General features: G+C 42.0%; 1 protein-coding gene across 1 annotated transcript in view; it reads left to right on the forward strand.

Moving 5' to 3' along the window:
* REPS2 (RALBP1 associated Eps domain containing 2) overlaps positions 1-25,775 on the forward strand; it is a 107,644-nt gene that overhangs the window by 45,520 nt on the left and 36,349 nt on the right. Inside the window, exons 6-13 of the mRNA XM_063342412.1 lie at positions 145-283; positions 2,263-2,326; positions 4,138-4,280; positions 7,110-7,204; positions 12,446-12,515; positions 14,647-14,712; positions 21,135-21,177; positions 23,769-23,905. Coding sequence (XP_063198482.1) covers positions 145-283; positions 2,263-2,326; positions 4,138-4,280; positions 7,110-7,204; positions 12,446-12,515; positions 14,647-14,712; positions 21,135-21,177; positions 23,769-23,905 — 757 coding nt within the window. The remainder of the gene's footprint in view (positions 1-144; positions 284-2,262; positions 2,327-4,137; positions 4,281-7,109; positions 7,205-12,445; positions 12,516-14,646; positions 14,713-21,134; positions 21,178-23,768; positions 23,906-25,775) is intronic.

The following is a 25,775-nucleotide window of genomic DNA, read 5'->3' on the forward strand; positions in this document are numbered from 1 at the left end:
AGCGTGGCCGTTTCTGCTTCTCATCTTTTTAAAGTACGTGTCTGCTAATAGAAGAGAGCGAATCTGGTTTCTCGAGGTTGCCAGTGCCCCTCTTGGCCCTTCTGTCCCCCCGCCTGCGGCCGGTGCCAGTCTCCCTCCCTTCAGTCTCTTTCAGCGGAGCGGGAGCAGCCGGAGAGCAGCACCCACTACTCGGATGACCCTTGGAGGATAACGGAGGAGCAGCGAGACTACTACATCAACCAGTTCAGGTCCCTGCAGCCCGACCTCAACTCCTTTATTTCAGGTAATTTTTACCGAACACCGCCCAAGTCGAGTAGAGGGACCAGGCTGAGAGGCGCAAAGTGTTAAGTAGATAAATTAATTCTTTTTTTCCTCTCTGGAGGGAGTTTATGAGGAAGAGTTGATTGTGTTTTCTTTTTAAAGGCAGACAACTCAAAGCGCAAGCCAGTACTGTGGGCATTGTGTTTTTCCCTAAATCTCCTGATTTTAGGAAAATAATTACATCTAAGAGAGAAGTGTTGCGATTCAGTTAAAAATTAAAATGAGCTCTCACTCTGAGGGACAGTGGATCCCACCTGGAGTGTATATGGAGCTGAAAAAACCCTTAGGGTTGTGCTTTCTTTCCGAGCAGAAATGTGGCAGCGTCCATGTGATGAAAGCGAAGCATGCAGTTAACTGTCCTGTGTGGACAAGCCTGAGCGGTTATGGCTCTGAGGGACTGAGATTTTGGCCTTCAGGGTGATTAAAAGCAAGTCTTGGAGAGCACACATATGGTGAAAGTGTTGTTAATGGCGTATTGAGGTTTTGTTTCCATCCTGACTGCGAGGATCAGGCTGCTCGTGAGAGGAGTCACTGCGGGTGCAGACAGCTAGTCTGGCGAGGAAGGCGTCACAGGTTTTAAACAGAGTGGCTCTGCTGTATCACTGGGGTTCAGGAGGCTCAGATCCAGCCAGAAGTTTCAATAAATTACCTGCTGCTGACAGAAATCAGCGCTTTGCCAGTTCTTTGCCTCAGTTAAGTTTCCTTGTTATAGTTTGCTTGAAAGAGAAAATTGGTGTTGAACAACAACATTCTATTTCCTCACAGACTTATGTATGTCTGTAACTGTGTATGGGTGTATATTATATGCATATACAGCCTCTCAGGTAGCTGTACGTTTTGCTTTATGTTGAGCAAGGTTCTCAGGCACTCCTTGCACATCCAGAATTACTGTTTATAAACGATAAATTTGAGCTTCCGCAGCATCCTAAGGTAATTAAGCCGTAGAAATCCTTGCTGCAGGATGATACAGGTGCTAGAGGTTTGCCCAGGTGTAAGAAGTTACTTGAGAAATCCGTGATTGAAAAACCTGTCAGAAGTTATTGAATATTTAAGTGCTGCCCCTGGTTGAGAAGGTTCCTGCATCGTGGGTGGTTGGAGGTTGGGGGATATTCCGGAGCTACGTTATTATCACGTGGCTTCGCCATGGTCATGTAGTCCTCTAGGAGGTGAGTCTTGGACCTGCCCCAATCACAGCTTGTCTTAGGGCCTGCAGAGAGTGATCCGACCTGAATGCGCAAGGGGAAGAGTGGTGTAGGCCTTGGAAGCCTCTGCATTACCTTGCCTTATGTTTTTGTAAGCCTATATCCAGGAAGGGCTTCCAGGCTGCAGGGATCTTGTGGTGCCTCTACGGCCTGTGTGTATGGGATGGTGAAATAATGGATTTATTGGCTAGGAGAAGAATGAGAAGGGCTGGTGTGGCAGGGTGAGTGAGGATGCCTGCAGCAGGGCAGTAGCTATGTGTTATCTGAATCTCCTGAGTTTTTTCTTTTTTTTTTTTTTTTTTTTTTTTTATAACATTTGAAACACCGCAGAGAAAAGTCATGGTTGAAGCAGCATCTTGGGAGAGCAGTGCAGACACTGCAGCACTGTACTGCCACACACGTGGCTCCTGGGTGAAGCAGAGCCGTTTGTGTCTGTTATTTCATCATTGTTGACATACTAATTATGCTGGTTAGAATCGCTAGTACTGAAGGGTGTTTTCCATTTATTTATTTTTCCCATATGGAGGGAATGGGGAAATGAGGTCAACAGCTCTGTCTGCCTTTCTGTCTCACTTATTCACCAGGAGACAAATGGTCCAACAGCTATATTAGCATCCAGTTAATCTGAGCATCTCTCGGACGTAAAGAAACCAGCTGCTTCTGGCATGGCAGCTCTGGCCAAAGGTAAATAATTGGAGAATTAATTTCCAATGGCTGATAAGTTGCGGTTTTCCACCAGGTTCTGTGGCAAAGAATTTCTTCACAAAATCAAAGCTGCCCATCCCAGAGCTTTCTCATATCTGGTAAGTACTGTAATAATGTTGGGGATGTGTATCCTGTTTGTTTTTTTTTTTTTTAAAAGACACTTAATTCAAGAGTTCTTGTTAAATTTTGAAAAGTGTCTTCAATTATAATTATTGCTCTTATCTCCAGAATCACTTTCAGGCCCAAGCAGCAGGGTGCTCATTGATCTTCCTGACACGCTTGTTTTCTGCAGAGATGTTCGCCTACTCAGCAGGACTGGGAAGGTTTGAACAGCGATAAAACGGAGAGCTGTTCTTAAGTATGTTGTAAGCAGCATCATTAGCTCAACGAACTGACATTTTTCATGAAACGACACAGAGGAGAGGCACCTCTGGAATGTTTTAGATGTGTTGCTGGTTTTGCGTTTCTGGCTGTGTTCTGTTAGAGGAGGCCTAATTAATGCCTAATTTTTAGTAACTACAACTACATAATTCATCAGTGCTTTTCTAATGAACCAACACACTTACTTTTAATGAGCTTATTTAGAAACAACTGCGGATGGAACTGTACATGATAAAATTTGACAAGGATTCTATTATAATTTCATAAACAACATGGTGCTTTGTAATTCAGTGTCATCCTCGCATCTCAGAGAGGGAGAACAAACAGTTTTAAACGTTGATCAGAAATGCTGATAGAGGTTTTACTGTTATATATGCTTTTATGAAGAGAGATGAGAAGAAAAGCTTGCAAGAGCTTAAACATCTGTCAGGGTCAAAGAATATGTCTGGAATCTTTTCAAAGCGGATTGTCAGTTGTGAAAATAAAAAAAAAACAACTGAAGAAACATAGCGTTGGGGGAAGTAAATATTGGAAATTAAATTTAAGATTACTTAAGAAGAATGGATTAACCCAGTATGTTAACAAAACACATTTTATTTCTGTTGCTGGCACAAATTCTTTTCTCTGCAAAATTTAAAGAAACTTATTCCTTTCTAGTAGTTAATTATGATTTTGTCATGATGTGATTTATCAGGTTGTGTTGCTGCGTTAAATACATGGGATGTTTCAGTCTTTTTCACTGTAACCTCAACAGCTTGAAAAATGCTCCTTACTTTCAAAGAGTAGGAAGTTATATGTTTATTTGTTTTAGTCCATGTGCTCATGATAAAATATTACTCAGTTCTTCTACAGAGGTAATTTATAAAGTTCTTGAACTTCTGAAGTCCAGTTCTAGTGTTTGAGAAGCGTCCTAGAATGAAAGAGAGAACCGCTTTAGTGAGAACAATTACATTTCAACTTGTCAAGAGCATTAATTTAGCTCTTTTCTTGAGACTGGTCAATAGTGCTAAGTAACCATTGCTGAAGTCCATTTTTAACTTTTTCTGCTTGAACTGGTTTAAGATCCTGCATGGATTGGCCAAAAGGTGCTTCCAACCATTAGGTAGCTAATTTCACCCTTGGAAGTGCAGGATATGTATTTCATGGTATAATATACACATACCATCATATTGTATGGTAAGTTAGGATCAAGTGCAAAGGACAGAGATGCTTGTCTTGCATTAAAATATCATAGAATCATAGAATCATAGGGTTGGAAGTGACCTCTGGAGATCATCCAGTGCAATCCCCCAGCCAGAGCAGGGTCACCTAGAGCAGGTTACACAGGAACGCGTCCAGGCGGGTTTGGAATGTCTCCAGAGAGGGAGACCCCACCACCTCTCTGGGCAGCCTGTGCCAGTGCTCTGCCACCCTCAAAGGAAAGAAGTTCACATCAGGAAAACACAAAGTAAAGAAGTTCACATCAGGGAAACACATATGTTTCCCTGACGTAATGGCTTGGAAAATGTGTGCCTGTCATACCCCGCAGGGAGCTGAGCGACGTGGATTGCGACGGGGCACTGACACTCCCGGAGTTTTGTGCCGCTTTCCACCTTGTGGTTGCGAGGAAGAATGGTTACCAGCTGCCGGAGACGCTGCCGGAGACGCTGCAGCCCGAGTACCTTCAAGCAGGTAATAATGTCCCGGCAGCAGTTCGGGTTCCCGTAGCCATCTCGGAAATCCAGCGTGTGGGTAAGACGGGTTTCGTTTCCCATCCTGCAGGTAGGACACGGGGTTCTACGCTGCGTTAATGGCTCCCTGGTTGCTTTTTAACGCATGCGTTTTTAATTGTGCTTGCGAGGCCATTGCTGAGGAAGGAATGTATAAAAGCGATGCAAGATGTAGAGGTTATGTGCCCCTCAATGTCTGCCTTTTTGCTCCAGTGTGCTTCAGGTGTCATTACAGCTAAAGTGGCAGGTGATTTTCTGTAGCAAAGATAATCTAAAAGAATTTATATGGCTTTTAACTCTCTTGATGATTTTCCCTCTTGAAGATGTGATGAAAATGATACTGGACTGCTTTAGAACTTATTATGCTAATATATTTTGTTAGATGCGGTTGCCGATTGCATCAAAGGTTGATTTTTTTTTTATTTTTTTTTTTGTAATTCTTTTTATGTAATCCACAGATTCTTCCATAAGTAATTTGCAATAATGACAGGGGGATTACAACAGTTTGTGTAGCACAAGGGCAAATTAATCCAAAATATAACATACCTCACTAACAACGTGCAGCGAGAGACCTGCCCTTTCATTTGTTCTCTTCAGTTATGTCTCTTTTAATTATAAATGAACATTGAAATATATACTGTTCCATCTAAAAAATGTGCATGACTTTCTAGGGCAAGGAGGATTAATCACAGATGATAATTACAGTGCTAAGGGATAATATTTAAGACCTAATAAAATCTCCATTAAATTCGATGACACTGAATATATTAAAAGGCAGGAAAAGAGCAAATCAAGCTGTAGTTAGGAAAATTAAATGTTCACCCTGTATCAGATTTGTGAAGTATTTTCTGGTGGAGTCATGTTTCTTATAATCCACTATCTTCATATCCAAGGGGAGAAGCTCCTGTAAAACCTGTACTTCCAAGTCTTCATCACTTCTAGTCCCTGTAATTACATTCCCTTGTCATAATTACAACTACCCTTTTCCCTTCAGGACCACCACTTTGTTCACTACTTTCATTGCCTATTCTCACCATAAATTAGCCCATAACCTCCTCCATGCAGGTTCTTGTTGGCTTGTCTTCACATTAAGCCTTTTTGGGTAAAACTGCAATGGAAATGGCTCTCTCTACTAGTAAGGAATCATTATGTCAATGGGAGGAAGAGCATGCTGAGCTGTGATTGTTCCTTGGGAGTCCTCTTTTTCCCAAATTTGTCCCTTTCAGCACAGGGATCTTTACCATTTTCTTAGATGATTATTGTTTCACATGTTGCACACAACCAAGCGTTTTAGGCTGCTCTGTATGGAAGAGGAGAAAGGACTAATTGCTTGTTGTGGACCTTCTAAATACTTCAGGTAATATGCTAATTCTGGTTAGCTTGAGGGTCCGAAAATTCTGCTCCCTGGTCAGGATTCAGAAATCTGTCCTTTCAAAGACTTGCGTTTATAAAAAGCAGAACGTTTCAACACACTGTGATACCGTGAATCACAAGAAAGCATAGAGCCCTGGTTGTATCAACTTTGGAAATGAAAGCCTTGATAAGTAAGCAAGTGCCTCATACACTTACCTAAAACGTCTAAAAAAATTTCTGAGAGAGGGTTTTTGTTTTCATGATTTGATTTCTGAGAAACTTAGATTTTTAATTTTTTTTGGCTTATTAGGAACCTGATGAAGATTACTGGAAACTCATTTTCATTAGCTTATTGCATTAGTTTCGGAATGAGGCAGAATTTGGTTCAAGTGAAATATTTGTGTCTGATAAGAGCGTTAAAGCTTCAAATAAAGTGGCTGGGAGAGGAAGACAAATTAACCTCACTAATTTTATGGCTTTTTCCATAAACAACCGCAAGTCCAAATACTATTTTGGCACAGCCCCATTGACAATTTGACCCTCCGCCTTCTTTTCTGGAAGTTTTTATTACAACAAATTTACAAAATGCATAAAAGACCTGTATGTAACCCACTGTATTGTAAATTAAGACAGATTTGCAAGAGCTTAATTTATTCAGATAAACTGGATGCTAGCCAGAAACTAGAAATTTGGCCTGAGAACTGGTTATTCCGCCTTTCAATACATTGATCTTAAAGAAAAAATGTTTTCCAGCTGTTACGACAGATTTATCTCAGGGGAACTATCAGCTGAAGGACCTCAGCTTGTGGAGTAGAAATGACATTCCTATGAATATTGTTCCGAGAAGTTAGAGTTGTTTTTTTTTTTTTTCCTTTTTTTTTCCTTGCTCTTGATGCTATTTAGGTAAAGAATATCAAAGGTGGTACTGCAGTAACTACTGTGTTTGACATCTTTGCTTTTTGCTAGCCTTCAATTTTAGTGTATAATGTAGATTCTGCTGTACTTTTCAGTATTCAAAATATCAAAAATTAGAGTTGAGGGTTTGGTAAGTACCTTTAACATTCCTAAGCCAGCAAGGTGTAAACTATAAGGCCAACTAATTTGATACTAAACTGTGAGGAGGAAAAATACAAACCGACAGTTGTTGTTTGGCAGTTAATGTTTACTGAGAATCATTTCTCCCAAATTTCACAGTTATTTCTACAACAGAACTTATACATGCTATCCCTTTCATGGCAGTGAATTATTCAAAACAGAAAGATTTTCTTCATGGTTTTTGTCATCCCCGTGGCTTATAGATCAGTTCTGACAAGTAGAAACGAACGGCAAAATGATGCTGGAACAGGTTTTTAAGAAGTGTGTATTAACCAAAGACTTGGTATGACTCTTTTTTTTTTTTTCTTCTTTCTTCTTTTTTCTTTTTTTCTTCCCCCTGCAGCTTCTCTGAAGCCCATGCGTGACTGCGCACTGTTTGATTCTTATTCTGAGTCGTTGCCAGGCGGTCAGCAGGCTCGAGACTTCAGTCGGACGGAGGTAAGAAGGGGTAGGCAGGGTAGTTACCTTGCCGGGCACAGAGGGAAGAGCCCAGCTTCTCAGTGACTGCGGTGTGCCGAGCAGCGGGACTTGTGAGTCTTTGAGAGGACTTAAGGAGTCTCTGAGTTGACCATTAAGCCATCTCAGTCCCCTCTCTCAGCGATTCGTTCGGTGTGTGGAAAGGGCTGACAGCCTTTTCGAAAGATATTCCCATAAAACGGAGTTCACGGTAGTCACGGAGGGTCTCCAACCTGGCGCGATGTTGGAGTCTGTGCGCAGAAATGTACTTTACCTGTTTGTGTCCCCTCCGGCGCTGGGAGCCAGCCACGAGGGGCAGAGCCCACGCTGCAGGAGGGGCACAAGGACAGTGCTCAGGGGAAATATCTCCTGAATCTGAATTGATCAAAAATGTCAGGTTTCGGGTGCAGACCTTGTTCCAGTCAGGCACTCCTGACCACCTCGCTCTTGAGTGTTTCTTCCATTTACAGCGCTCCATTCCCACACTCGCTCCCCCAGTTTTGACGATGAGAAGAGTAATGTCTTGGCTTGTCCTGTTTCCTTCTACTTTACTTCTTTGGAGACTGAAACTATCCCAGACGTGGTACAGTATGGTCAGGCATAGTTCTGCTGTAGGTGATTCAGTCTCCATTTTAATATCCAGCCCTTACATAGTCTAAGGATCTATGTAAAGGTCTAGAGTCTAAGATCTAAGGGTCTAGGTAGCAACTGTAAGGAGCTGGGAGAGTGTTTTGAGGGAAGAATGGAGATCCGTTGTAGCACTATCACAACAGGTACCAGCCTTGTGATGGAAGGCAGTTGCAAGCAAAACTAAATTAAGGAGAAGAGTTTATCACTGAGGTGAAAGAATGAAACTTTAAAGACCCTGTAAAGCTGAACTAACCATGGCCAGTGAGTTGTGCCTGGATATTGCAACTCTTGAGTATGTACACTGTGGGATTTAAGGGGTTAGTATTTAAGGTAGTGAATCAAATGGCAGACTGACTGCAAGACTGGGCCCTTCTGACGCTGTTTCCAAGTTAAAAAGTAATGGTATGTCATGCCAGCTCAGCAAGGCTGTGCTCCAGTTGTTTTTTTGCCCTGTACCTTGCTCTGGGGAGGTCCTGCATCAGAACACAGCTGTTCCCTCCACAAACGGCACCCCCAAGCAGACTCTCTTAAGCTGCTACAGAGCGCAACGTTCACTTTGGGCAGTGCTGCAACCATCGCTTTGGGCATCCAGTCTGTCTCCTGGAACTGTTAGAAAATCATAGAATCATAGAATGGTTCGGGTTGGAAGGGACCTTAAAGACCATCTAGTCCCAACCCCCCTGCCATGGGCAGGGACACCTCCCACCATCCAGCCTGGCCTTGAACACTTTCAGGGATGGGACATCCACAACTTCCCTGGGCAACCTGTTCCAGTGCCTCACCACCCTCACAGGAAAGAATTTCTTCCTGATATCCAATCTAAATCTACCCTCCTTCAGTTTGAAACTGTTACCCCTCGTCCTATCAATACACTCCCTGATGAAGAGTCACTCCCCATCCTTCCTGTAGACCCCCTTTAGGTACTGGAAGGCTGCTTTAAGGTCGCCCTGGAGCCTTCTCTTCTCCAGGCTGAACAACCCCAACTCTCTCAGCCTGTCCTCATAGCAGAGGTGCGCCAGCCCTCTGATCATCTTTGTGGCCCTCCACTGAACCCGTTCCAACAGGTCCGTGTCCTTCTTGTGCTGAGAACAATATCTGTGTTCTCCCCAGTGCTCTCCCTGGGTTGGTGTTGCTCTTTGTACTGCAGCTTGGCCAAAGCACAGCAGCCATATCGGGTGGTGAAAGCAGCACTGGTGTTCTGGTAGCGCTGATGATGGTGCGTTGGCAGCATAGGCAGGTCCTTCACCGTGGCCCAGCAGCCTGGTCCCTTGTGTGTGGCCTTATTTTGGGAGGGTGGTTTGCAGGGGGCTGTGAGTTTGTGCCACAGGCCACGCTGCGCTGGCACATCTTCACCATGCCGTCGTGTGGCAAAGCTCAGCAGCCCCATGGGAGCGTGCCTCATTAGCATACATGCGCATTGCTTTGCAATTTAAACAAGCATAAAAGGCAAAATTCAAGGCGATTTGCTTTGAAAACTCATTGGCTGATGTCAGCATGTGTATGTACATATATATGTAACTCTGTTTCCAGACTGCAGTAACAGTCAACTGAGTATTTGAGTTAACGCACTGCATCAGCTCGAGATACAAGTTTTTAGAGAGAATTATTTGTCTTCTGCTTAAAAACTGCCACATCCCTGTTGGGATGGTTTTGTCGGTAGGTATGACCCCTGAGTGTCAGCTTCTCTCTTTCACTTACGTTTTCACATGCATACGTAAAAAAAGATAGCTATATAACATATATTTTTAATATAATTTAATTATAAATACATTCATAATTATGTATCTTTCATACACATAACTAAGAAGCTTCAGTTTATGTAACTTCTTGACTTTGGGATCTGCTTCAGTATGTCTGTGGCCTAGGGAGCCCTTGTTTTTGTTAGGATACTGGCTTCGCAAATCGTTACCCAGGTATGCAAAGCGGTCTTTGGTTATTGCAGAGTTGTGAGGAAGTTTGCTCTTTAGTAGCGCAGGCTTTGGGACCGTGAGATCAGAACTTTGTTTTTTGTATTTCAGAAAGCTCAGAAATCTCGCTTTCAGAGTTGTCTTGTGTTTCTTAGAAATAAAATGTCATTTCAGTAACTTAACCAATACAATTTTATAATCGTATTAAATGTCTGGTTTTTAGGCTCTTCTGGTTTATGGTCCTTGAATGTACGTGCAGAGTAAGGATAAATCTAGGAGGAGGTGATTTCCTAAGCAATTACATTGTATGGGGTTTTTTTTGCTTTTTAGATTTTTCTGCCACGGTGGAGATGATAATAGAAGAAATATTATAGCAATAATTAAATAGCTGTAGAGGCTATACAGCACAGAATATAAAAAAGGCCCAAACAAGCAACAAGTCCCTCGTTTTATGTTTAATTTTCAGCAGTTAAGCTTTCAGACCTCTTCTGCCTTATCGCTGCACTCTCCTCCTTGAGATATTCTCACCATAACTTCAGATTACTGTGGACTATAAAATCTCTTCTTAAAACCGATTTGAGAAAGATTTTGACTTGATTTTTTTTTTGTTCAACTGATGTTTTTATGTTCAGAATTAATGCACCGAATAAGTATCGTTTGGAAGGTCAGTAATTCATCTCCCATTCATCTCCCTCTGTGGGAAATGCAGTAATTCACTGTTGCAATTTAATTTGTAGCTTGGCTACTTGAGGAAATATAGTTTAGATACTTCATCACTACGTTAAAAATATTATATTATCAATGCAATCAGTTATGCATTATCTCCATGTCTTTGTCTCTTTCCACCAATCATCCATTCAGGCTGTTTAATTTAATTTCAGAAGACCATTTTTACCGTGACTGCTGAGCTACAGTACTGCAATACAATGCAAACAGTTCTTGAATGCATCCATAAATAAAATAATGGCAGGAGACAGGTCACCTGAATGCTAGGATTTGTTAAACTTACAAAACACACAGAGACTGCTAATGTTATGCTCGGGAATGACAAGGGTGACTGCTTTTTATTAACTGAGGAGGTTTTGTCGTCCTGTATTTTTTTCTCAAGCTTTTGTCTCCCATTCTGGTTCTGGTCTGTCTTTTCCTTTTTTTTAATTTATTTTTTATTTCCATTCTTCTGGCTCTTTTCCACAAGCTTTCTCGCTGCCAAAAGCTTAAAGATAAGACGCAAGATTTCACACTATATACATAAAATGACTGTCTGGGGCTGCTCTAAACTCCCTCAGAAACGTCGTGCTCGCAGTTCATTGAGAGTCATTCCACAGATTCAAGCGTGCGCTGAATTAGGCCTTTAGTCTGATGCTCTTTAGAGTGTGAGGTGAAGTGTTTTGTTCAAACATTTTCAGAAGTCCTCAAGCCATATTTTTGCTATGTTTCTTCCCCAGAAGCATTAGGGAATCTCACGTGCAACTTCATGAAATAGATCTCATTGCCCTTTACTCTCAATTACTCTTTAGTTACTGACTTGAGTTGAATTACTGAGTTGACAAATCCTTGAATTACGGACTTGAGATTTTGTTTGTGGTGTTTTTTTAATGTCATCAAAATCTATGTTTCTGAATTTTACTTTATTTTTTTAGGCCAAATGGATTGTAACTTCTTGAATGCTCACTGAGAAAAAAACTAGCATCACTTAACATTTAAGGAAGCATGGCGACAAATTTCTGACATTTTGCTTTATTGTGGTTTTGGCTGCAGAGTAGAATTTGTTCCTGGTTCCTTCTTGTGAGCTGCGCAGCAGAAGTTACAAGAACAAGAAATGCCTGTATTATAAGTTGCTACTGAAATAAAAAAAAGTTAAGGAATAAGACTGGGGAGCAGTTCCCTGTTTTCCCATCAGAGGACTGAATGGGCCTGCAGCAGACATGCTGATGAAATTTGGTTTTCCCATCTCAATGACTGCCTGTTGAAAGAAAAGAGTAGTCCAAGGATAACCAACCTCAGCCGTAAGACTTCAGATGCAGAACTGCTGGGCCCTGCAGTACGGCTTGAGTTTTGGCTGGAGAGGTTGTTCTGATGGAGACTGACTCTTGTGAAGGGGCTGGAGAAGGTTTCCTCAACCCTCACACTGGTGTTACACCCCAAAAGAAAAGAAAACACAGAACAACATTGCTCTGTTCCAAGAAGTCCCTCCTTACATATAGTCCTTACTTCCTTGTGAGTCACTGTTGAAGTGCTTCTCAAACTAGTTTCAGGTGTGGAACTGCTGTACCTTGAAAAGCAGAGTTACAGTTGTCTTGTTGAAGGTCCTCTATGCTTCTTTATTTTGCAAAGCAAATCATGGTTGTGCTGGGGAGGTTTAGACTGGATATTAGGAAAAATTTGTACACTGAAAGGGTTAGCACTGGAACAGGCTCCCCAGGGAAGTGGTTGAGGCACCATCGCTGGAGGTATTTAAGAGACAGAGTGCTTAGAGATATGGTTTAGTGATGGTTTTTGTCAGAGTTAGGTTGATGGTTGGACCAGATGATCTGAAAGGTCCCTTCCAACTTAAGCGATTCTATGATTCTATGGTCCAAGAGAGAATATCACCTTTGTTTGTGTTGGTCTGTAGTCTTAAATATTTGACTGTGGAAATGTGGGTGCTATGCCAATCGGTGTAATAAATACATCTTCTTTCTTTTAGAAGGCATCAGCTGAAGAGGTACCTGATAACTCTGCCCTGTTACAAGATGCAAAGAAAGAGGACAAACAAGGTATTCAAATAAGTCACTCCTCCCCCCTCCCCCCGTTATAAGTTCTGTGTGTTAGTAGTAATTCCATATTTTTGCTGACAGAAACAATGGTATTTTTAATTTCTAAGCTGGCTGCATGTTGCTATGGATTTAAAAGCAAGACGTTGCTTTTGTTGAAGCTGAGATGAAGACAAATAATGGATGCGCTTGCTTCAAAGTTAGTTCTATCATATGTGAATGGTATGAAATGCGCCTTCTAAAATATGTCTAGCCCTAAGGCAATTAATGTTACACTTCTCATTTCTACAAAGTTGTAATTGTTATTAGGAATTTTGTAAGAGTAAAGACTACATTGTGCCAAATTTTGGATTTCCCCTTGCGCAGGAAATTAGCAACACTTCAAAATTAGTTTTGACTCCTATTAAAAAAAAAAAAAAGTCCCTATGTTTTCTTGCAAAACAAAAGTTTTGGACAAACAGGATTGAAAATACTGGATTCATTTATTTCACTTGAAATCCATCAGCAGCAAGCCGTCTGAAATTGAAGTGATTTTTTTCTTTTTCCGCTCAGCAGCTGCTAGGGCTTCCACAACAGGCGCTGGCTCATCACGCAGTCATTCTCTGTTACGTGCCCTTTCCCTGACCTTTCAGGTTCTCGCTTGCTGTCCCTGACCCTCAGCTGTGGTAACAAAACGGTTGGGGGTGTTTTGTTGCCTTATTCTCAGAGCTGTTGGTTAGGCATTAATTGGAAAAAAAAATAAAATTATGTATCTTGACTTCACAGCTGTCCACATGCTCAGAGCTGTGGGACCAGGTAGTCCATGTTTCTGAACCCCCTTCCACACTCCGCTGTGACTGAGTTTGGCAGGTTCCCAGTGTCCTTGGGTCAAAGATAGGTTGTCAGATTTGATGGGTGTTTGTAAAACATTTTGACAAGTGAGCGTAATCCAAGAAATTCACGTTTTGTTGACAAGGCTTGTTTTGCTGTAAAATTCATAATGGGCAAGAGCAGGACTTGGACCTTGAAGGTTATTGCTTTCGTATGTCTAGGGCAGATTTAATTCTTACTTGGGGAATCTTTTTTTCTTCCCTGTGTAGGTGAAAAACTTGTGCTTTACTCTTGGTAGCTGAAATGTTAAATCAGATGGCAAGCTGCTTTGCTACATGCAGTCCTTCAGGGCTGAAGATTTGCTGTATTTATGACACAGATTCTTACCTTTTTATCCGAAGAACAAATGCTCTTGTTTTACCATTTATTGCTATTCTGACAAATGAAAGAGCCGATTGCTCTCCTGACTGAGGAGATCTCCCCAGAAGTCAAGAACCTGTGGTTCAGGACTGTAGAAGCAAATTTTCCTGCATTTCCAAAACTATACAAGTATATTGGCTCCATTCTGTCAGGTTATATTATAATTAAATGTGGAAGATAATGTAAATAGAACTGGATCATGAGAACCAGACTCTTCCCACATGTTTTGTTTGATAAAGACAGATGGACATGGGGGACTTCATTCCAAGTTGTCGTTTATAATACTGTGTATTACAGTACATTAAAATACACTACAATGCATTAAGAATGCCTTAAGAAAGTCATTAATAAAGGATGCGTAGGCATCAGTGGAAGGGGAATAAGCACAAAGATTGGGATTTCCTAAATTTTAACCCTGGCTGTGTTGGTGCCATATGGCATGCCCCGGGGCAGGCTGGTGAGGGCGCAGTGGTCAGAAGCGGCCAGTCTCTTGAGCATCGTGGCTTTCCAGGTTCGTAACTGGGGGACAGATGAGTCCTGGCTGTGCCAGGTGTCACCAGCTGCTGTCTCTGTGAGAGCACCTCATCTCTGAGACAGAAGTCCATAGATTTAGACACCCGTTCCACCCCAGTTCTCAAAATTTGGGATTATTTGGCAATTTGGGCACAGGCCCTTCTGTTCATCACTCTTGTGCTCTTAAAAATCGTTACTTTTTTGAGTGCTTGTGTGTTCTGAGGGTATTTGTCTACTTCTGTTTTCTTTTTGAGTACGCTTAGCATTATTAGACGTTCTAATTAATACCAGTTTAGATGCTCCTTTCTCAGAGCTGATACCTGTAGATTTTACCTGCACATACTTAAAGTAACTTTTGTTGTTTTTTTTTCCTTTTTTTTTTTTTATTAAGCTCTCAAAGTAAGCACTCCTCTCAAAACGATACCAAAGGAATTTCAGCACTTGACTGTGAAAACAGGTAAGAAGAAAAAAGTTGGCGTGTTACTTCCATTAGAATTTTGATCAAATATTTTTATATCACAGTAAGCCTAAATTATTGTAATTTGCTTAATTTTTTTAAGATCCTTTTGCTCTCATACTATTTTACTACTGAAACTAGCTTTTACCTCATAATGACTACTACTTGCAAAATTAATCTTAATTAGTACTTCAGGTTGTCAAAAGTTTGGGTTTTTTTAATTTCTTTCCCTTGTTGTTAGTGGATGTGCATTCTCCATGTGTAGGAAATGTTTTTAACATAGCATTTTGTAAGGAGTCTGAATTTTGGGTTCTTTTGTACTACAAACGAGGTGCCAGAGCATGAATATTGTACCTCTTGATAAAAGCTGCTCTGAAGTATGGAATAAGTATTCGGTAACTATTCTGAAATATGGTCTGTTTCTTGGTAAAAACTGAGCTTTCATGTCTTCTGTCAAGGAGTTTAAGGGTCAATACCTTTTGGAAACATGGAGCTCGTGGCACTTACAGCACTGATGTAAGCTTTTGGTTTGGGGGGCGTTTCTTTGTTGAAACCACCCCTGATTTTTCTCTCTCCAGCTGCAACACACGCTCCTTGTTCCTATCATACTGGAAAATGTTATTTCTGAAACAGCGTATGTCAAAATTGCTTAAATGCCCCTGAAACTTCCCATGTGCTCAGTTCAGTTCATCAGACCTCCCTTGCCTTCCACTTTGTTAATCCCTTTCCTAGAGTGGTAGGAGTGTTTGCAAGCCCTCCCTGGTCCCAGTCAAGCTCAAATCTGGACTTGCTTTCATTTCCTTTTGCATAAATGTTTTTACTAACGAAGATATCCTTGATTAAGAAAACTGACCGTACATGTCTGTCACAGCAGTTTTGTCTTATAGCTCGATTTATTCATGGCTGCTCAACAGCTGCATGCCTCATTTCCCAACTCTTTTTTTTTTCTGTTCTCCTGGCTTCTTCCCAAACACTTGGCAGCTGCCAGATTTCCTATCTTCAGCTCCTATTCTCGAATGATTGCTGCTTCTCCTTCTCACACACACACAGACACTCTTAGACTTCCCTCTCCGGCAGAGAGGAGGGTGGTTGCGAGACTTTCAGTTCTGTTCTCTTCCCCGCCATTTCGCCCAGGAGCGCCCCAGGGCAGTTTTATTTTCATTTCAGCACTTCCATCTTCAGTACGCTTAGGAAAAAAAACCCCTATTGTCACCTGCACATCTCCCGTGCCGCTGGCCTCTTTCTCCCATGTCCTTCTATCTCCGAGTCAGGGAGGTCTTTGGGATGCTGCTGTGCTCCTCCCTCCAGCAGCGTTGCTGTCTTTGTACACCAGGAGAGACGGTGGCAGAGTTTCACCCCCTTGTCATGACTCCTGTCACCGTAGGGGTTTCGCCCTCGCTGTCCTGCACATTGAGGGTTTGAGCCAGCACGTTCTCGGGTTGCACGATACGATCGATGTTCGAAGTAAAAAGGTTTATCTATGCAGTGGGCTAGATACAGCCCAGTAAACTGAGTGGTTATTTCGGAATCGGTCGTCGTTCCTGAAAGGTCATTGTAATCATTAACCTTGGGGATGAAAACTCCGTTGGGATGAAGCGGGAGGAATTTTACATCCTTCTTCGGTTATCCATCTGGGCTGTTTATGGAAATTCAGGAAAGATGATACTGCCGTGGTTCATTATGGGAAAGTTTTCTTTGCCATCAGGAGGACTAGAAATTTGAAGTCAGTAAAAACTTTATATGCTCAGCATCTCTGAATATCTGGCCAGTTTTTTTAGTCTTCTAAGTGCAAGATCACTGTTGGCCTTAGACATTTAAAGGATTAAGGGCCAAATTTGTGAGCATTTAAATTGTGCATTTCTGCCTAGGCCACCGGTAAGAGGTAACAGTTGAGTCAGTGTGGGTGATTTAAACTAGTGGGGAATTCTTTGTTTTTTCCTTAGCAGTGTAGCTTACTTGCACCTTTTATGGTACAGTTTTCCACCTGATAATCAGCCTGTAAAGCAAGGAGGCACCAGCTGAGTATAAGCCATCAGGCAACAGCCAAAAGTTATTGAGCCTGCATCCTTAGGAATGTTTAAATGAAATTGTATCGTCAGAGTTGGGTGGGAGCAGTTAAATGCCCAAAACAGGAACCTTCACGTTCTCCTGTGATGTGAATGAATAAATGAGAGTTCATCATCATACATGATTTTGATTAGTGCAGACCAAGCTGTTCAGTTCATCAGGCTCTCCTACGCCAGGAATCATAGAATCATAGAATTGTAGAATTGTTAGGGATGGAAGGGACCTTAAAGATCATCTAGTCCCAACCCCCCTGCCATGGGCAGGGACACCTCCCACTAGATCAGGTTGCCCAGAGCCCCATCCAGCCTGGCCTTAAAAACTTCCAGGGATGGGGCTTCCACCACCTCTCTGGGCAACCTGTTCCAGTGTCTCACCACCCTCATGGTGAAGAACTTCTTCCTAACATCCAGTCTGAATCGTCCCATCTCTAGTTTTAATCCATTCCCTCTCGTCTTACCATTACCTGACATCCTAAAAAGTCCCTCACCATCTTTCTTGTAGGCCCCCTCACTATAAGGTCTCCTTGGAGCCTTCTTTTCTCCAGACTGAACAACCCCAACTCTCTCAGCCTGTCCTCATAGGAGAGGTGCTCCAGCCCTCTGATCATCCTCATGGTCCTTCTCTGGACACGTTCCAGCACATCCATATCTTTCTTGTAGTAGGGGCTCCAGAATTGGATGCAGTACTCCAGGTGGGGTCTCACCAGAGTGGTGTAGAGGGGGAGAATCACCTCCCTCGACCTGCTGGCCACGCTTCTCCTGATGCAGCCCAGGGTATGATTGGCTTTCTGGGCTGCTAGTGCACTCTGATGGCTCATGTTGAGCCTCTCGTCCACCAGCACCCCCAAGTCCTCTTCTTCAGGGCTGCTCTCGGGCTAGTCACTGCCCAGTCTATATCGGTGCTTGCGATTGCCCTGACCCAGATGGAAGACCTTGCACTTGGTCTTGATGAACTTCATGAGGTTGGCATGGGCCCACCTCTACATCCTGTCAAGGTCCCTCTGGATGGCATCTCTTCCCTCCGGCATGTCAGCCACCCCACAGAGCTTGGTGTCGTCGACAAACTTGCTGCGGCTGCACTATATGCCACTGTCCATGTCACTGATGAAGAAGTTAAACAAGACTGGTCCCAGTACTAATCCTTGAGGGACTCCACTTGTCACTGGCCTCCAGTTGGACATGAACCCATTGACAGCCACTCTTTGGGTGTGGCCGTCAAGCCAGTTCTTTATCCACTGAATTGTCCATCCATCAAACCCATATTTTATCAGCTTGGAGACCAGGATGTCATGCGGGACAGTGTCAAAGGCTTTGCTCATGTCCAGGTAAATGATGTCAGTTTCTCTCCCCTTGTCTATTGATGTTGTGACCTTCTCATAGAAGGCTACCAGGTTTGTCAGGCACGATTTGCCCTTGGTGAAGCCGTGTTGATTGTACCCAATCATCTCTTCGTTATTCTTCTGCCTCAGCAGTGCCTCCAGGAATCTTACCAGGCACGGAGGTGAGACTGACTGGCCTATAGTTCCCTGGTTCATCCTTTCCCTTTTTGAAAATGGGGATTACGTTTCCCCTTTTCCAGTCAGTGGGGACCTCACCAGACTGCCATGACTTTTGGAATATAATAGAGAGTGGTTTAGCAACCTCATCTGCCAGTTCCTTCAGTACCCGTGGGTGTATCCCATTGGGTCCCATGGACTTGTGCACTTTCAGGTTCATCAGATGGTCACGAACCTGATCTTCACTTGCAATGGGCAGTTTTTTCCAACCCCTGCCATTATCTTCTGTGACTCCGGGAGTGTGGCTGGAGCCCTTGCCAGTCAAGACTGAGGAAAAGAATTGTAAAAACTTGAAATAATAAATGTAATTAGTTTACTCAACAACTTTCAGTTTTATATCAGTTTCATGTAGGTTAGGCTTAAGTATCCATAGCAATAGAAATACAGAAAATTCATAAACTGGATAAAATGGTTTTCTGTCATCTTGAATGATAATGGGGGGTGTGTGTATATAAACCTGAACCTCAAACACAAAGTACACACAGACTGAGTGTACCAAAACAACTGCACATTTTATGGAAATCCTGTCACAATTATTTGTATGTCCTAATAACAAACTACCTGCTTTATAATATTTTTTATATTACACCTATTTTGAAAGGTAAAGCTAAGCCTGGGTATTGTGTAACTGTAGCCTTGAATTTACTGTGTTTTCAAAAGCTTAAAAGGAAATCCTTGGCAATAGTATTCTATTGCTATCATATTTTATTAGTAGTCATTTCGGGATTCTCTCTTCCTGTGTGCTTTCCTGTTTACCTCAACAAGATGTCCTCGGAGAGTCTGAATGACAGTTTTACCTGTATGTTTTTAGAAGAAAGTCTTTCTAGAAGAAGTTTGTGAACAGATTTACGATCTTCATAAAAGAAGAAAAAATTGAAGGTTCTTAAACATGGCTTAGCTTGGAAAGGATTTATACTTCCTATTTCTAAGTGGCACGTATTTAATAATTGTGCATGTAATTTAATAATCGGCAATTTCAGCCTTGGAAAAATTGGGTCATATGGCTGTAGGGAAGCAGTTTCTAAAGTTGTATTCTCTGGGAGTTTGACAGAGAGAGAGAGGAGGATTATCACCACTGCATATTTTCATAATAATTCTCTCTCTCCCCTTTGGTTGCTAGGAAAAGTGTGTTGCGCAGAAATGTGGAATGACTGTGAGCCAGTTTGGTGGCGACAATAATCTACTAGAACTTGGTTTATAAGTGTTTTTTTGTGTCACTGCCAGCTACATTTGGGTTTATTCCATCCAAAGCACCAACTAGCATTGCACGACCTTTCAAGCACGACCTTCCTTTATGAAGAAATAGCGTGTGGCTGTACATGTGCCATATGCTGCTGTTTGCCTTCTATAAGCCTAAAGCCTCCTATGGAGGGTATATGCAGTAGCACAATGCAAGCCATTATAAAGGCAGTATTTGCCAGCTGCTACCACAGGTAGCTCCTGCTCTGTGTTTTGGAGGATCTCTCGTATTCTCAGGTAGTGCTGTAGAGTAGCTGGTGATAAACATCTGACTTTGGAGTAGGCGTATGTCTGGAGGAAGCTAGAAACTCTGAGAATAGTTGGGTTTTTTCCCCTCAGCCTACTTGGCTTCTCTCTTAAGTGTTGTACCTTGATTAGCAGAATGATGGGAAAAGTAGAAGGATTTGCTTTGTGCCTGCATTGGGATCCTTGATGCTGCTGCAGCACCTTGAGGATATCTCAGTGGGCTGAATTTGAAAGCAGTCGCACAGATATGTTTTCTCAAAATTATCTCATGTTAGTAAGGAGAGTAACAGAAAAGTCACTAAAAGACTATGTAAACCAAGGAACAGCCTCGAGGAATTACACAGAGAAGGAAGTCAGCGCTGTTGTTTTCCTATCACATAAAATCTGCATATGGCAGGGTATTTGGAATTCATCCAAATAAAAGAAACCGACTTTTACATTGATAGAAATGTGTTTGATCAACGCTTAGCCTTTACAGCTTTTTAGCTTCACAGCTGTCCAAAAACCCTGTAGGACAGTATCCATGTATTAATGCTGTAAGATGGAGGAAAGAGATGGGGAATTGATATGCGAGGCATGAACTGTTCTAGAATACATCCAGAGCGTGACCCGGATGTACATGGGTTGCGCCTTTCTTAGGATTGCAAAGTCTCCATCCTTGGAAACACTCAAGAGCTGTCTGGAGACAGTCCTGGGCAACCAGCTTTAGGTGACCCTGCTTGAGCAGGGGGTTGGACCAGATGATCTCAAGAGTTCCCATCCAACCTCGACCATTCTGTGATTCATTCTATGAAATACTTTTCCTTCCCAACATCAAAGTAGTCTCAATGTGATGTGTTCATTTCTTTTAATATGTAGTAGTAAGAACATTTATACTAATTAGTTAAAGTATTTAGGAAGGACGTAAACCTTTGTGCTTTTGGAAGGGGCAACTAATAGATATCTGGATTTAGGAATAAGATGTTTTCTGTGGAAAGTTTATGGTATTCCTTATGTTGCTTTGTCACACCTACATCCAGGAGCTGTCAGGTCACAACTACAGGTCAGAGCTGTCAGACCTATTGCTTTTCCTGTAACCAGATTAAGAGGTGAAGGTCTGACTACTTGTGGGCTTTTGAATTCTTAGGACCTTCACACACTATAAAAACAAAGGGGAAGGAGAAGCGAAAATCAGTCCTGATAGCTCATGTGAGATGAGCACACTCTCACATCCACATTTGCAACACTCACATTTTTACTGAGCACTGATCCTTCAGCTAAAGGCGTTTATTTAAAATATGATGTTTTAGCTGTTATTTTTTCTTCTCTGTTTCAGCTGCTCAGGAATCTAATGCACTCAGAGCCAGACCACGATCCAGGTACCGCTTTCATTTCTGTTTCAGGAGAAGACATACATTCCTCTGGTGTTAGACAGAAGGCGCAAGAACTGGTGTTACGTTTTTAATTTATTTTTTTTAATTGGTGTTGTGCTGGAAGTCCAGCTCAGATAAAAGACAGATTTACTGGGAGAGACCTGTAAGATATAGACCCCACATTAAGTCCCGCCTAGAGCCCTGCAATCTCTGGTCGTAAGGCGCTGGGACTTTTGCCTGCCTGTCCAGCCCCGCAGCCTCATCGGGGCGGTGACTTCCTCCAGCCCTGCCCCAGGGGTGTTGTGGTGGGGCAGCGGGGACCACCCCATTGCAGGAGAACGTTCTCAGCAATTTTGTGCTGTTGAAACCTGCACAGGGGTTGCATATGGAGGGAGACACTGCCCGCTCCTGCAAAAGCAGCAATTGTAGCTCAGCTCTTGGATGTGGGTGAGTGAATCCTTTCGTTGGCGTGCTTGTACTTGACTATGGCTCATTGGTATGTGATGGAAGGGCTTATGGACCTACACTGTTGTGTGCTTGAAATGACACCTGCTTGAATTTGGAAGTTTCAAAGAAAAAGGGAAACCTGTGCCAGAAAATATCATGTATAAAAGGATTTCATGTTGGGTTTGGCTGTTCACCATTGCGGTGTAAAGCCATGTCGTGTGTTCACCTTCAAACTTTTTTTTTTTTTTGGTGCTAGTTAGAGGGCTTCACTTCTTTTTCTTAGGTAATGAGAGTATAATCAGGAGCTCCCTCCTTACAAGCTTGTCAAAGCCTGCTAATGAGATGGGATCAGCTATAAGCATGATGAATGAAGATTGACATCCTCTGTTCTTAGGACCTACGTCCAGGAAGGCGGAACTGCCTTGCATGCTATTTTTCTGTTGCTAGCCCAAGCTTTTTCATTTTCATACTGTTTTAAATTTTCTTGCTGTGTTACTGAATCATAAATCGCAAATACGCAAAAGATGTGTGAAAAGTATTTTATGCAAAAATGCACAAAATAGCAAATGCTTAAACAAGTTTGGAAAAAAAAGGGACTAGTGTGTCACAGCTGGCCGTCTCACATCTGACTGTATGTCACTACTTCAGTGCAGAAGCTGAGACTAAAGATTCCTGAGCACATCCTTGAACTCGGACCTTCTGCTGCTCTTGTCCTGTGTAGCCTGGAGGGTTCTATAACCTCGAGGGTCTGTGTCTTCAGGCATGCCGGACCACCAGAGCCTACAATTTGAGTCTCTTACAGCTCAAAGCTCTGGAACTTTCTGGCTTAAGCTGTTGCAGATTCTTAGCTGCGGACTCTTAACCGATTTTAGGTGCCAGGTCTTTGCCTGCTGCAAGCAACAATTCACTGTCACAGGGCTCTGTGTTGTTGCTGCTGGGGCAGGCATATTTTTGCCTGGTAGCTGCTATCATACTCAATCTTTTTTAAAAAAAATATTAAAAATCTCAAACTGTTCGGTCATAGAATTTCAATGCAGGTAAAACATACACCGCATAACATGGAAAGTAAAAGTATAAAACCTTAAGATCCTGGTTCAAAGCTTTCCCATGTATTGCAGAGTGGTTGCATTAGAACTGATATGGTAAGGCCATGGTATTCAAAACTCTACCAAGACTAAAAAAAATGAAGCATCATAGAGGGTTTTGTGCCACATGTAAATTTTTGAAGCAATTTTAGCTTTCAGTCCTGTATTTATTGAAGTTTACATCAGAAACATAGGATCAGCACTGCCAAACGTCTGTCCCGCTGAAGAGCTGTTTTCTAACAACAGCGTGCTTGGCAAAAAAATGATCCGTTTCCCATTAGTGAGAGTTATTTCTGTTCTACTCGAATGTGTTTTTGGTCTTGTCTGTCATGCATAATGTGTTACAGTAAGTGTAACATCTCACATTGTCAGTGCTCATTTTGAACAAAGCTCTCGGTCTCGCAGAAGAACTGGTAACTACAACAGCTGAAAAATATTGGACACTATTCAGCAACATCAAATCTCTGAGCAAATGCCCTGCATTGGGATTAATGGGTTGTGGAAGGGCCTAGAAGGACGTACTGAGACATGTATTTGACCAGTGTTGGTCACTTTGGAGCCATTCAGTTTTTCTGGATTTTGTGGAATTTGGTGACTGTTCGCTATGAAAAAAATATTCTGATAGTTAGAATATTATGAATTACTAAAGGTGTACGTGCAAGAGGTAGGTTGAAGCTGTACCTGTGTAGACACTACCCTCGCAGTTGGGAAAGACAACAGAAACTGTAAGGGGAGGGGGGAGATTTTTTACCTGAGTTTATTCAAGATAGTTGCTACGTTTATCCTGTTGACAGTTAAAGTTATGAAAGAAGGCCTGAAGCTGTGGTATAAAAGGCCTTAAAAAGTGCTAGCCCTGTAAGCACAACCTCTTCCTTTCCCCAGACGTGTAGGTCCCTCTGTTGCCAAGTAAATCTGGTTTGTTCTAAGGGGGAACTTTCAGTCATTAGTGCAAGGAATTTCCACCATGAACCTGAGTTCTGGTCAGTGTATTTTTAGGTACTATTCACTATAGTTGTTTAAAATTAATTTCTGAAATAAAATATTTTCTGCTTTTTTCTTCCTTAGGTCTTATTCTAGCACATCAATAGAAGATGCTATGAAAAAGGGAGAAGAGCCCCCTACTCCACCTCCAAGGCCACAGAAATCACATTCCAGAGCTTCCTCTTTGGATCTGAACAAAATATTTCAACAGAACGCACAAGGTAAAAGTTTGCTTTCTTTCCCCCTTTGGAGGCCATTGAGGTTAGCTGCATACTTGGCAACTTGATCTGTTTGCACAAATGCCTGACAGTATGTGCATATGCTGGCCTTCGCTATAGATGGCAATACGCTACAGAACAGAATAAGTTGCACTTTCTTGCATTACATCAGCACTGAGGGGAAAAAAAAATCACTGTTGCTGTAATTAAGGTGATTATAATGCTTTCTGGCACAATAATAGGAAGCTTAACATATGGTAGTCTGTCATCACTGGCTGTTTATAACTAGTCTGGCTGTTTAGACAGTTCTCATCAGTGACTACGATATATTTGATTTTTATTACTATTTATTTTTTGTAGTTCAGAAGCAGGAAGAAAACCCTTAATGTTTAAACTGGGAGAAAGTGAAATTTCTCATGTGCAAACATTTTGGATGCTAAAGTCTTCCATGTGTGTGGGGGCAATCAGAAACCATTCTTTGAGTAAAAAAGAAAGGGTAATTTCATTTGACACAGGTGCATGTTGAGGGGAGAGAAAGAAACTGTGGGATAATAGCTGGAGTGAACTGAAAGAAAACGTCTCTCCAGCGCATTAGTCTTTGAGCGTTCCTTTGGCCTCGCGCAGCGAGAGGTGGAAAGAGGAGCTGTTTGTTCAGGGCAGCAGTCACGCGGCGTCGCTGTGCTTTAGCCGTGGCCTTGAACCAGACCAGAAGCATTATACGGAGCACACCAATCATCCGACTCAAGGACTAGGTTAAACATGGTCATGTTTATGCTTCACAAGAAAGCCAAGGTTTGACTGTGTCAAGGAATGTTTGAACTGGGCTCTCTGATGTGGTTGTTGGAGTAGAAAAGAAAGAGTTTCACATCTTGCTATATGGGACTTTTTTTTTTTTTTTTTTTGCAAACACCAGACAGAATTCAAGAATTCCGCTATGTGTGCTGAACCCTGAAACTCAATAGGAATAAACATACTCTTTTTTCTGCCTTACACAGAGAAGCAATTCCTGATCTTTGACTGTGCTTCCTGTTTAGGGTTCTGTTGCCTCCAATTTTTATTCATTGTACATCAAAATAAACCCCCAAACAGAGCCAAGTGCACATTTTCTAAGGCAGCAAATCCTCTCAGAATGCAGATAAAAAGTATAACTGGAAGGAAATAAACTTGGATTTAAGTTTCTCTTGGAACACAAATGAAAGGGGAATGTAAATTCTCAAAGAAGTCATTCTGTGAATGAAAAGTAACATCTTGCTTTTGAAATCGATCGTTTTGGAAGTCACCATTACTTTTGAAGTAACATAATGATTCCTTCTGGGCAACTTAACAAGCTGACAGTTACAGCGAGTACAGGAAAGGATAACTTGTCCTATCAATGCTTTTGGGAGGGTTTCCCACTGGAAATGGGGCAACTAAGTATTGTTACGCAGTTTATTGCTTGCAAAAAAAGAAAGTGCTTTGGACATCCTAAAACTGTTCATCATATTTGGTTCAAATCTATGGCTATTAATAGTTGGAACGAAAATTGGCCTCTAGGTTGACAAAACCTGAAGTATAGTGTGCTACCAAATTGCAGGAATGTGGAAGGTCTCCCAGAGGTTCAGCTTCCTCCTCTGCTTGCAGGGTGTTGGCTTGTAATTTTTTGCTCTCTTGAATGTCCCTTGATGGGATATTTGGGATATTTGTGGTGGTCGTCTTCCTCTAATGGAGCTGTTCTATTTTGTGTCAAAAATGTAAACACTCGTGAAAGAATAAGGAGGAATTTGTAGCCTCGGAGGATTTAAGGAAGAACTTGCTAAACAATTTGTAGCCCACCCTGAAGAAGGGATCCAGTTCTAATAAATCTGTATCATCAGAAGGAGGGCATTAAATTACA

This window comes from Chroicocephalus ridibundus, chromosome 1, assembly GCF_963924245.1.
Source record: "Chroicocephalus ridibundus chromosome 1, bChrRid1.1, whole genome shotgun sequence".
Lineage (NCBI taxonomy): Eukaryota > Metazoa > Chordata > Aves > Charadriiformes > Laridae > Chroicocephalus > Chroicocephalus ridibundus.